The 13,430-nt window shown below is 37.2% G+C and overlaps 1 protein-coding gene across 1 annotated transcript in view; it reads left to right on the forward strand.

Annotated features, from left to right (window-relative positions):
• Alg9 (alpha-1,2-mannosyltransferase Alg9) overlaps positions 1-13,430 on the forward strand; it is a 121,884-nt gene that overhangs the window by 92,357 nt on the left and 16,097 nt on the right. Inside the window, exons 12-13 of the mRNA XM_068230367.1 lie at positions 5,476-5,606; positions 12,828-12,971. Coding sequence (XP_068086468.1) covers positions 5,476-5,606; positions 12,828-12,960 — 264 coding nt within the window. The 3' untranslated portion in view covers positions 12,961-12,971. The remainder of the gene's footprint in view (positions 1-5,475; positions 5,607-12,827; positions 12,972-13,430) is intronic.

A 13,430-nucleotide genomic window follows, 5' to 3' on the forward strand; every position in this document is an offset into this window, starting at 1 on the left:
CTAAATAATATTTGGGAAGAAAATGAAATCCCCAGTGACTGGAGGCAAGGAGTGATTATTCCATCATTTAAGAAAGGTGACCGAGAGAAGTGTAGCAACTATAGAGGCGTGACCCTTCTATTTCATGGGTTAAAAATATGACACCATCCTGAAGAGAAAAATCAGAAAATTTGTTGAACCTAAACTTGAGGAAGAACAACATGGAACAAAGAACAAAGAATGCTCTTTGAAAAATACTGGGATAAGAATAGAATGGTTATATTATTGGATATTGAGAAGGCATATGATCAATCAAATACCGCGTAAACACACATGGGAATGTCTGAGACGTAAAGACGTGCCAGATGAGATTATAGCTCGAGTAAAACACCTATAATACCAATATAAATGGTCCGTTATTGGACATTATAAATTTCCAGCCAACTCATTCCTGGTTGCCAGCGTTTCGCCCCGTGTGCTAGGCTGGGCTCTTCAGTTGGTACCTAGCACACCTACCAAGACGCTGGCTAGTGCATACCGTGGAGGCCAAGCAGGCAGGCATCAGTTAATAATGGGACAAAGTCTCTCATAGTGCATTGGCACTGCCGGTGGCTACAATTAGCCTACAAAAACAGTAGCAATGAAAGTGAGCTGGCAAGGAGGACATACAAACATTAGAAGAAGGCAGCATTGTAACTCAAGATGGCCGATGTTCAGCTAAAATCACCAAGTGAGGAACCTCTTTTGCGACAGTCAAGAGCCTTTGACATCTAAGAAGACTCTGTATCAGGCCTACAACATATGGCCTGGAAACTTACACCATCAACAGAAGGGATAATAGCAGACTAGGCTGCAGGAATGGAATTCCTCCGGTCATTGCTTCAGAAAACAAGAAGAGATAAGATCAGAAATGTACTTAGTGTACGGCTACATCACTAAAAAAAAATTACCAACTAATGTCCAGGCCACAAATGTAGTCTATTGATCCCTCTGTCAAAACTAGGAACTCTGTTGGATCGCCAGGGAAAGCTCTCAGAGGACATTCCTGGACTACATGATGAACATTCTGCTTTTCAGCGCCACAGTCACAACTTGGAGAAGTATATTTTCTTCCGCTTGTGCAGGAAATTGGCACACCTGACAGTGTTAGTTCTTATTTGGTTAAGAATCGACCGGATCGTGCATGGCAATTGAAAGCCAGGTGGCTTGGACGATATGCACGGCATCTTAAGTCCTTTTAATGTGCCATGTCTGTCTCTAGCAGTGATTAATGTCAAATCCCGTTGTCAACTAACATCCTTGCACTTTCCCGGGGTGGGTCATGAGAACGAAGCCTTCCTTTACAGACGGATGGAATGTCTGCGTGAACAGGCAGGTGAGGATTTTCCTGTACTGTCGTGTACTCCCGTACAAGGGCAATTTCCTACCGCAGAGTAGGAGGTGGTATGTGGCTAAGTATGGGTGGCCTGAAAGTAGGTGTACATCTGATTGTGCCATGGTATGGTTGAGCTGTGTGTCTTGTGTGAGTGCCATTCGTCCAAGCTGGAGAACAAGGGTAAACCAACTCCAGAGCTGAAGTATGGAGTGTCGATGCAGAGGATCCCCATCATGTGCCACAGAGTTTGTGGAGAATGTTACTTCAAGTTTTCGAGATCAGAAATGTAATTATCCAAAAAGACGTCCAAATGGAATCACTTTGTGAAACTCTAGCAACATCAAGATTGAAATGATTTGGTCACTTGAAGAGAATGGATCCAAAGAAAGTAGTAAGGGAATGGTTGGAAAAGGACGTAGAGGGCATGTGACCTCAAGGCAGCCCAAGGACAAGATGGCTATCGCAAAAGAAAAAAAGAAAAAAAGATCTGCAAGCAAGAGTCATCGAATGGTGTAATGTTGAAGAGGAAGGAATCTACCTGTGCAGACAGAAATGAAGAGCACTCTTATACCACACCAGGAAAATGGAGATGGTTAAATGATGAATTACAACTTTAAAAACATGAACTGATAATCGGTTTTATGCAACATATGGTCTAAATAATTTAAAGTCTATCAAGTTCCACCTTTTCAATACTAATACAATGTTGTTGGATGATATTTACAACATTATTTATTATTACAGTACATGTTTCGGTGCTCTATTAAGTCACCATCATCAGCTGATTTAGAAAATGTGAAAAAACTTGGCGATATAAATATTAAACATTAAACAAAATATTGTCATAATCAACTCATACATATACATATTTACAACAGAATATTTACTGATTAAATCCTAAACATCTATTCTTCTTCTTCTTCTTCTTCTTTTATGACCACATAGGATCACTTTAGTCAGTCCGTCGTTCAGGTCTCTTTGAAGGGATTGTTCGGGCTTTGCGGTCCTCCCAGTACTTCTTCAGACGCTCCGATCTTCGTGCCCTTTCCTCAGTTGAAAATGTGCGTGTTGTTGGTTTGTTTTGTGTAAGGGTAAAGCGGAGGTTTGTATTCTTGAGTTTTGTATTCAATTTTATCTTATTTTTGGTGTCTTCTGTTGTAAGGCCTATTTCCTTCAGATCCTCTCTTACTTCTCTGATCCATTTACATCCTGTTGTGGTATTTTTTGAGACGAGATTGTGTTGTACTAGTTGTTTCAGAAGTCTCGAGTCCTGCATCCTCATGATATGTCCAAAGAATCCCAGTCTCCTCTTACGCATAGTATCTGTAATGGGTTCTAGCTCTTTGTACACGACTTTGTTAGGTATTAACCGCCACTGTCCATCTTTCTGATATTTTTTGTTGATACAGGTTCTTCCAATCCTCCTTTCAATTTTCTGAAGTCTGTCAGTCTTTGATTGTTTATTCAGGTAAAAGAGTGTTTCTGCTGCATATGTAGCTTCCGGTTTTATAACTGTGTTGTAGTGTTTTATTTTTGTATTTATTGATAGACATTTCTTTTTGTAGATATCCCATGTTAATTTTTGTGCTTTAGCTAATCTATTTGTTCTTACTTGGATTGAGATTTTTTCATTTAAGTTATGTGTTATTACTTCTCCAAGATATTTAAACTGAGTTACTATTTTGATTTTATTACCATTTATGGTGACTTCTTTTAGCTGTGTTGGTTTTTGGGGCATAATTTCTGTTTTTTCAAATGATATTTTGAGGCCAATTTTATTTGCAATGTTTTGAAGTTCTGATATCTGGGTTTTTGCTTCTTTTATGTCCACTGCTAGTAATGCTAAATCGTCAGCAAAACCCAGGCAATTTGTTTTGATTTTTCGGCCAATCTTTATTTTGGGGGGACATTTTCTAAACCATTCCCTCATTACCATTTCTAGAGCACAGTTAAATAATAGTGGTGAGAGCCCATCTCCCTGCCGTAGTCCAGTTTTAATTTCAAATATCTCTGATGTTTCACCCCTAAACTTCACTTTTGACTTGGTATTGGTGAGAGTCAATTTTATCATGTTTATTAATTTGGGGTGTAGTCCAAGGTGTCTTAAAATTTTAAACAGAGATTCTCTATGGATGCAATCATAAGCTTTCTTGAAATCTACAAATGTTATCACCATATCTCTGTTTCTTCTCCTGTTATAGTCCATTATCAACTTAAGACTCATGATCTGATCAGGACAGCTCCTCCAGGGTCTGAAACCTCCTTGATATTCTCCTAGTTCTTTCTCAAGTTGTAAACTTATCCTATTAAGGATGATTATTGAAAATATTTTGTATGTTATATCTAGGAGAGAGATTCCCCTGTAGTTATTAGGGTCGGTTTTGTCCCCTTTTTTGTGCAGAGGATGAATGAGGGCTGTTGTCCAGTGTTCTGGTAGTTCTTCTTTAATCCAGATAGAGACAAGTTGTTGATGGAGGGCAACTTTTGCTGAGTTTCCTGCATATTTCCAGATTTCCGCAAAGGTCTGATCTTCTCCTGGCGCTTTGTAGTTTTTTAATTTATTCAGAGCCTGGTAGACTTCGTTTATTGTGGGGGGATTGATGTTTTCTGGTGATGTTTTTATCGGGGTGTTGGTGTCCAAATGAAGGAGTTCTGTAGGTTCCTCACAATTTAAAAGCTTGTTGAAATGTTTAGCCAGAATTTCTGCATTGTCTTTATTGTTATGGGCCAGCTTACCATCTTCATCCTTCATCAGTAGGGTCGGGGGTTCATATTTTTGGAGCTGCTTTCTGAAGGTTTTGTAGTAGTCCCTTGATTTAGTTTTACTGAACTGTTCTTCGATTAACTGCAGGGTGTCCTTATGATGTTGTCTTTTTATTCTTCTTAAGACTTGGGTAGTTTCTTTTCTCTGTTTTACTAGCTTTTGATAGGATATTTCTGTCTTTTGGGACTGATGTAATAGCCATGCCTGATGTCTTTTCTCCACTGTTTCATCACATTCACTGTTCCACCATTGGTGTTTTTTACGTGGTTTAATTGGAGCTAGGTCTTCTGCAATTTGTTTAAGGTTGTGTACTAAGTCTTCAAGTTTGTCTGTGATTTTTATTTTTTCAGTTGCTTTCTGGTAATTTTTGTTGTTGATTAGCTGGGTAGGATCTATTTTTCTTTTAGTTTTAAGGGCTTGCTTTTGTTGTCTCCTCTGGGGAGTGAGTTTAATTTTAATTTTAACTACGTAGTGATCTGAACCTGTGTCTATTCCTCGGAGGACTTTGACGTTATAGATCTCTTTGTGGTGGTATTTGTCCATGCAGACGTGGTCCAGTTGCCATTCTCCTTTAGTGTAGTCAGGGTGTTTCCATGTTTTGAGTTCTAATTTTTTACTTTTTTTTTTTTTTTTAATGACTTACAAGAATTTTCTTGTTACATATTAGGGAAATTTAATATAACAATAATAGATGTTTAGGATTTAATCAGTAAATATTCTATTGTAAATATGTATATGTATGAGTTGATTATGACAATATTTTGTTTAATGTTTAATATTTATATCGCCAAGTTTTTTCACATTTTCTAAATCAGCTGATGATGGTGACTTAATAGAGCACCGAAACATGTACTGTAATAATAAATAATGTTGTAAATATCATCCAACAACATTGTATTAGTATTGAAAAGGTGGAACTTGATAGACTTTAAATTATTGTGATCTCAGTTCAATATGGAAAATAAGATGAAGTTTCTTACGTTTAATATGGTCTAAAACCATTAGAAAGGGGAAGTATATGAGTGAGTGTTTTTACTCTAACCTATGCTATAAATCTGATCACATGCCAAATCCAAAATGGCAGAGAAAAGTGAATGATGGGCAACAAACTACAGTACTCTATATTTTTGGACTAATTCCAATATGCTATTTTGATTTAAAAGTTTGAAAATTGTTTGGTTTTACCCTATCTTACGGTACTTCCAATTGCAATGTTTTCTGCGAACAGAGTGCAGCTGCACCCTGTTGCCTCCCTCTTCCTGTCTCTGTCCTCTAGAGCATGGTTCAGTGTACTTCCATGTTATCACCCTATCTTGGCAAAAATCACATTAAGCCTGTTGCTCAACTTTTGTTACAGTTTGATGTGGACCGGTGTCACTTCCTTGTGGATCTCGACCTTGGTCGGTACTCAGTGTGGGAGCCCAATTACGCAGCACAAGAAGAGAAGTGGACCATTCTGAAGTCAATCCCGTTCCTCGACGCTGAGAAGTGAGTACTCGCCGTGTGGCTTTCTTTACAACAAATTACTTTAATTTCTATTCCATATTGAATCACAATTTCAAGAACAAAGAAATCCCACATAGAAATTTTCTTTAAACAAACATCCACCTGCTCAGTACTGTACAACTAATTTAATTTAAAAATAGTCTAATTAGGGCATGTCCAACAGTACAACAGTACAAAGACATTTAATGAATAATAAAACACAAAGAGAAATCTACAAAACATCTATAAAACAATTGCTGTTTTGCGTCTAAGTAGGATTAGAAACAAACCAGCAATTGACGTTACTGTATTTTAACCCTCGTACACTCTACGCGCCAATCTGTCGGCGCGAGAGGTTATAGCAAGAAAGCTCACCCAATACATCGAGTCTGTCCTATTTAGGGATTTTGGTCATTTGTGTGGCTGTTAAATGGTAACAGATGCTCGCGACAGTAACTTAAAGCACTGACTTTGCATTTTACTCGACAAATGGATCCACCAGCCCTACGAAATATTTTCAACAAATGAAATCTGTTACGCGTGACTGTTTATGTTATGGTTGTTCCAAGTTGTATCTGTTTCTGGTTGGGTTATGAATACAACAATTTGATCTTGTTGTCAGTTTAGTTATTTTGTTTCTTTGATACATGGTGTGTTCGCTGCACACGTTTGCTTCCTTTTTGTCTCCTAATGGCTGGACCATGCATGTTCAATGCCAGATGATTCTGATATCCTTGAATTTTCAGTTCATTTACACAACTCTTTTGTTGAAAGTGATGATTTCACACAGTCACAGCTGCTCACCATGCATCGGACCGTGAAGAACCTGACATTGATGACAGTTAGGTGTACAGTGAATAAGTTTTGTGTCAATACTTCATGTGTGAATTGCAGTATGCACCAAATTATTCAGAATTAAATGTTCTTTCAGGTTTAAGAGTAAAGAAGAAAGATGAAATAATGTCTGATCTTTCTGTCATTGAAAGCGATTACTTATTTTTCAAAAATTATTTTCAAAGTTTAATTTTTTTTTTCATCTTTACCAATAATAACACGTCCAAGGTATATTTGTTTCTGAAATGCTCGTAGTTTCCTATTTATTATTATTTATTTTATGTTTTTAGCCAACATAGGACTACTTTAGTTAGGTTTATAGAGGATTTTCTTCTCTTTTGTCAGCCCAGTACTGTTTCATCCTTTCTGAATGTAATCACTCTCCGTATTCTCTGCTTGTTGATTTTCATCTGTAGTCTACTGTGTTTTGATTTTATTTGTTTTGTATTTTAACTCTTCTGTTGTAATATGTAACTCTGTCATGTCTTCTTTAAGTTCTGTGATCCATCTAATATTATTCTTACTCTTACATAATTTTCCTACTGATTGTATTTTCTGGTGACCGTATTAGATGCCCTAAGAATGATATTCGTTTCTTTTTTTTTTTTTTTTTTTTTAATGTTTCACATGCATATGTAATTTGTGGTAGGGTGACTGTTTTGTAGTGTTTCAATTTGGTTGCTATTGAGAGAAGCTTTTTATTATATGTATTCTTGGTAACATGCTGTGTTGTAACCAGTTTATTTATTCTGTTTTGCCATGTTGGTTTCTCGTTCAGGTTATGTTTGATTATTTCACTTAAATATTTAAATTTTTCTATAATTTTTAATTTTTTGGTCTCACAGCTGAAGTTTGTTTGCAAACGGAAGTTGAGTTAACATAATTTCTGTTTTTTCAAATGAAATTTTCAAACCAATATTTTGAGCTATTTCCTGTAAATATTTTATTTGTTGTTTTGTTTCCTGAATATCATTGTCCAGAAGAGCTAGATCATCATCAAATCCTAGACCGTTCTGTGTTTCAATTTTTATATTTTTTGAGTTGTTCTTGTACCATTCCCTCATATCACACTCTAGTGCACAGTTAAAAAGAAGAGGTGACAATCCATCTCTCTGTCGTAAAACAGTTGTTACCAAGAATCGTTCAGAAAGTTCTCCTCTGAACTTAATTTTAGAAATTGTATTAGTTAGAGTAAGTTCAATCAATTTGATTAGCTTTGGGTGTAGTCTGAAATGTCTTAAAATTTTTAATAATGATGGTCTGTGGATAGAGTCGTAAGCTTTCTTGAAATCTATAAACGTTATTGAAATGGGCTTGTTTTCGTTTTCTGTAATATGCCATGAGTAGCTTCAAAGTTATTTGTTCAGAGCAGTTTCTCCAAGGTCTGAAGCCTCCCTGTACTCACCTAACTCTTGATCAAGTTGTTCTTTAATCCGATTATATAGTATCTTAGAGAAAATCTTATACATACAGTCGTGGATGGAAATACCTCCATAGTTGTCTGGATTACATCTTTCACCTTTCTTATGAGTTGGATTAATTATAGCTGTTGTCCATTGTTCTGGGAATTTTTCTGATATCCAAATCTTTTGTAATATCGTACGGAGGGATGTCCGAGTTGCACATCTCTCCAAAAACCTAGTCTTCTCCACACGCTTCGTAGTTCTTCATTTCCTTAAACACTGTTTCAACTTCTTTTGGTGCAGGTGGGTTTATATTTTCTGGTTTAATTTTTATCGGGGTATGTGTACCAATTAATAGTTTCCTATATTAGTGTGATTTATTTTATCTTAATATGTAACTTGAGTGCAAAGTCACAAAAATTAGTTTGAGCTGCTTCGAGCAAATCCCTGCATATAGGCTGAGTGCAAGAGGGTTAAACAACTTGCCCATTACTATCATTATAACTCAAGATGTCCCATACAGAGGGACGAACACGTACTAAGTTTGTTCTAATTGTTCTAATTATGTGTTTGTTCTTGATATAGACAAGACAATAATACCATATTTACTCGTGTATTAGAGCCCCTCAGGTATTATACCCCTCCCTTGGCTTTTCGAGACGAAGAAAATGAAAAAAAAAAAAATCTCGTATACAAGCCCCCAAACGTAATTCGTCAGAGAAGAACAACGATTCCCATTAGAAGCGAGTAAAGTCATATTGCAGCTTTGATAACGTCGCACAAATTTGTGAATACAGTTGAACCTGACTTATACGTATATCAAGGGGAAGAGAAAAAACTACTTGTAACTCAGAATTACTTAGACATCAGACTTATGCAATACATCACATATTTACTGAAAAACCAATAAAATAGACCTACTTGTGTAAATCCTTGCAAATAATAAATACATTAAGACAGGAAATATTATTTTGAACTTAAAGAAATCAGATAGTTTGGCTTGTTTCACTTTTCTTGCATTAAGAGTATAAACCTCCTTTAGCAAACTTAGTAATGAATTCAAAGCATTTTCACTACAACTTTTCGCACTGATGTAACGCCTACACACTTCGATTCCACTTAACACTTCACTCAGTTCAGGTATCAAGATTCAAGTCTGTATCTCCATCTCCAATGTCACTATCGCTTGTAGCTGGTCCATACATCAGCAATAATCACTTCATCCGGTAGTTCTCCACATACAGCCAGACAGTCATCGAAATGCACAAAAGTATCAAATTCTACACCCACCGGTAGTGTTAGCTCATTGCCAGACGAAACTTCATCCCCATAATCATCATTAGAGGCAGACTCTTCTAGTAAGACACCAGCTTTGCGGAAACAGTTTCTGACTGTGGAGAATGACACCTGCTTCCAGGCAGTCGAATAGCAAATTAATGAAGAGAGGTTCATTTCCTGCATCACTCAGTGTTATTAAATGTTGAACTAGCATTTTTCTATAATGCACTTTGAAATTTGCAATGATGCACAAATCAAGCGGTTGTAGAACACTGGTACAGTTAAGAGGGAAAAATTCTATTCAGACATTCTCCAGAACGATTTGAGGTGGATGTGCTGCACAACGATCCATAAGAAGAAGGATCTTCTTCTGTTTCTTTTTCGTTTTAATGTCCAGTTTTTTCAACCACTGTTCCATTGGATTTATATTCCTTAGGTTTTGTTTTCGCACCCTTAAAACACCTCGGATTCTTTGATTTTCCTATCACAAGTGGAGGAAGTTTGTCAGATCCATCGGCATTGGTGGCGAGAAGTACTGTTACACGAATTTTACTTTTCTTCCCTCCATGGCATGAGTCACCTTTTTCAGCTAATGTTTTATTAGGAAGGGGATTATAGAATAGGCCGGTCTCATCATAGTTGTAGATGTTTGGAGACTGATAATCGCTTACGATACCCGGCAGAACCTCTTCTTTCCAGTGTTGCACCATGACGTCGTCTGCAGATTTTGAGTCACCGCAAATTGTTCTCCCTGTGATTCCATGACGATCTTTAAATCCTTGCAAGCATCCTGATGTAGCCTTGAAAGCAGCAGTGATACTCATCATTTTAGCTAAATCTATCGCCTTTGCACTTCAGCATGTCTCCACTAATTGGTAGAGCTGCAGCCCGCTTTTGCTGGAACCATGTGAAAAGTGCTTTCTCCAAATCTACGTACCTTCCTTCTTGCTGACGGCTGCGCTTTGCTGATTTTGAACCCAGTTTTAAGAACTCATCCAAAATAGCGTATAACTTTTCCTTTTTTCTGTTCTCCATGGCTAATCAAAAGCAACTGAATGACAAAACTACTGTTCAACAGTAAACACCAGATACCGGCATCGTGGACATTTTACTTCTCCGTTGTTCCCATGAAAGAAATTCTCATATTCAAACAAATTTACTGTATTTTCTTTTGTTTCCGCACCAAAACCGCCCACTTTGCTTATAATGTATCTTAATCTTTGGCGGCGTATCAAAAACGACGAAGGTAGAGGAGGAGTGAAGGGGACTCGCCTTTGTTAAGTCGCCAGTAAGTAAGGGTCAACAATGTCACTCGGTGAAACTCTGTGTTCGCTCTACTTCTGCCTTCGCCGACAAAGAGGAAACTTCGTAAATATAGTAGTTTCTTTTTAAAAAGCACATTATCATTACAATTACGCAAAACTCAGTTATATTTCACTGGCACTTAATATGTATAACAGCGGATTACGTATAAATAAGGTTTAATTAACACGCTTTTAAATTATATTTTGCCGGGACCTAAAGGAAAGTACGTACAAATACGAATTACGTAGAACAGAGTTATGTATAAAGCAGGTTCAACTGTAGTTTCAGACGTACGACCCATGCACTGAAAACGCGTCAACGTCATGCGGTACATCTGTGTTCCATAGTTAAGAAATGTCCGCCTCTGTAGCGTAGGCCTTCTGCAGCTCTGATAACGTCGTACAAATAGGTGAATAGTTTCGTGTCTGACCCACGCATCAGTCATGTATATGTGTCTGTGTTTTGTAGTTAAGAATGTCCACCAGTGTAATGGTTAGCACAGTTAGCTGCCATTCTCGGGACCCTGAGTTCGATTCCTAGTACCATATTGCCAGAGATTTACGAATGGCAGGAAGGTTTGATTCGCGGTAAAAATGGTATATGCAATTCCCTACCACTGGGGCCCTGTCTAAAGAGCTGCACCACCGCGGGATGAGGAAACGAGTTTACTTTGGTTAAAAAATATTCACGGTTGTTGTTATTAATATAGCAGGCGTGATCGTTAACAAAGTGATCGTTTAATATCTCGTAACTCGAGCCAATATAGGTTTTTTTGGTAGAGAAGTAGGTTTAAAACATGATAAAAACAATCCAATCACAACAGTTGTTTTACTCTCCAACGTACCTAACAAATAATAATAATAATAATGATCTTTTATGTCCCCACTTACTTTTAATGATTTTTGGAGACGCCAAACAAAACATACTAGAGAATGCATTAATAAAAAATGGAGACAACGATGTACGAAATTGAACATCATGATGATAAAACGCATTAGCGCCACACCTGTAGATATCCATAAATGCGGCAAACTTTCCTGTTACGGTATTTATTTTTATTCTTTCCGTAGTGGAACTTTGACACTATCCGGGCAAATGCATAAGTAACCTAAACAATGCGGTCTCTCTTATCTCATTTACAGCTGTTGAGGTAAATCCTGATGTGACAAATGTAGAGAACAAGCATGAAATATACTTAAAAAAAAGAGTCTGGCATTCAACATCCGCAGTTATCAAAAGAATGCTTCCAGTCGTTATGTATTACATTCGGAAGTACAATTAGTAACATATGCTAGTTATCAGCAGCTGGTGATTTGGCATGCTTTCTACATCACGACTTTATTCAGAAGGAGTGGCTCCTGCTGCACATACTCCATCTGAGAATATCAGAGACCATTTCCAGAAACCATTTGAGAATAGATTCACACTGTTTGTACTCTATAATCGGGAACGAAACTATTTTTAAAAGGTTAAAAAAGATGGGACTTCGAAGCTCTCGAGTGCAGTGCATGCTTCATGGTTGACTGCTGATGAGATGGCAGTGAAGATGATGTCACTTGGAATGACGATACGCCGGTAGCAGGGAAGTTGGCGGCACAAGACGATAATTCAAATGAAAGCGGTAATTAGGTTTACTCGGGTTTACTATGTAGTAGGCCTGCTGCTCAACTGACAGAGACAAATGACTGGCCATTAACTTATTTTGTATTAATATTGCATAATATGATAATACGATACCCTTATCCCTTTTCTCTACACGAGATCGAGTATGAAGTGAGACGAATCTTTGTAGTAAGTTTTTACAACCGTATGCCCTTCCTGACTTCTACCTCATCAGAGGAATTAATGAGATGTAACGAATGACGTGATATAAGAGTAATTAAAACTTTTAAGTTATATGTAGGCCTAAAAGTTGTATTCACCATTTATTGACTTTTACTGCCTTCCAGTAAAAATAGCCAGTATAACTCAAATACATTCATAGGTTTGTTTAAAGAACATTGTAGAATGTTTACATGTACAATTTATAGCTCTTTATGGCCTAGAAGTCATATGTTCGCTGCACAGAATTTGAAGTTATCACATATATTTGGTTGTAAAAGTGAGAAGAAAAGGCGTCTAATAGTCAATTGATGTGGGAAATCTCTCAATTACAATTGATTCCCTTCAAGTGTGAGAGTGGATTAATGAACTACGTTTAAATTTCAAGTGTTCTGTTGCTAAGGGAATTGCATTCCCTTTTGATGTGTTACCATTTTGACTTTTTTAAATTATTTGTTTTATTTTTCCTTCATTTTCAGAATTCATCCATTGAATCTATTTTTGTTCACATGTAGTTTTGTTAAGCGAGGTTGAATTACCAGCACTGCTCTGTGAGGTTTTTGTAACAAATATTCTCTTGCAGGTCGAACCGCTTCTTTCGAGCTTTCTACATTCCTTTTCTGTCCAGCAAGTTCTCCACCTACGCTCCGTTCCGTCTTCTTCAGTCCTCGAAGTTCAGGCTCGGGATGAAGGATGCCGTTCACAGTACAAACTAAGCTCAAGACTGGTATTGTATTGACTTTTGTAACTAGGAAGCCTTCTCCAGGAAAATTGAGATGTATTTCAAAGTTTGCTGCAGTTAGGATTACCAGCTTACATGGAATAGCTTTGTGCAGCATTGAGATAAGAGCTGTTGACTGTTTCCAACATTTAAAAAAAAATTCAACCATGCTGGATAGGATACAAATGTGTGACATCTGGAGAATGTGTGGATAGTGCTTTGGAATGATTGACATAATTTTAACTTTGTGTATGCATTTCTGTTCTGTATAGTTTAAGAGCTTTGAAAACAATGGCATTTGCATTTGTTGGTTATCGAGTCATACTCCTATTCAAAACATACTAAGCGTAATAAATCCCAATTATTCAAGCAGAGAAAAAAATCAGTCATTATGCATTAGAGTGCTTAAATCACAGTCACGCAAAAAATTGAGTTGGGGGGTGGGGGGATAAGAAAAGAAAGGGG

The sequence above is a fragment of the Anabrus simplex genome, chromosome 14, assembly GCF_040414725.1.
Source record: "Anabrus simplex isolate iqAnaSimp1 chromosome 14, ASM4041472v1, whole genome shotgun sequence".
Taxonomy (NCBI): Eukaryota; Metazoa; Arthropoda; class Insecta; order Orthoptera; family Tettigoniidae; genus Anabrus; species Anabrus simplex.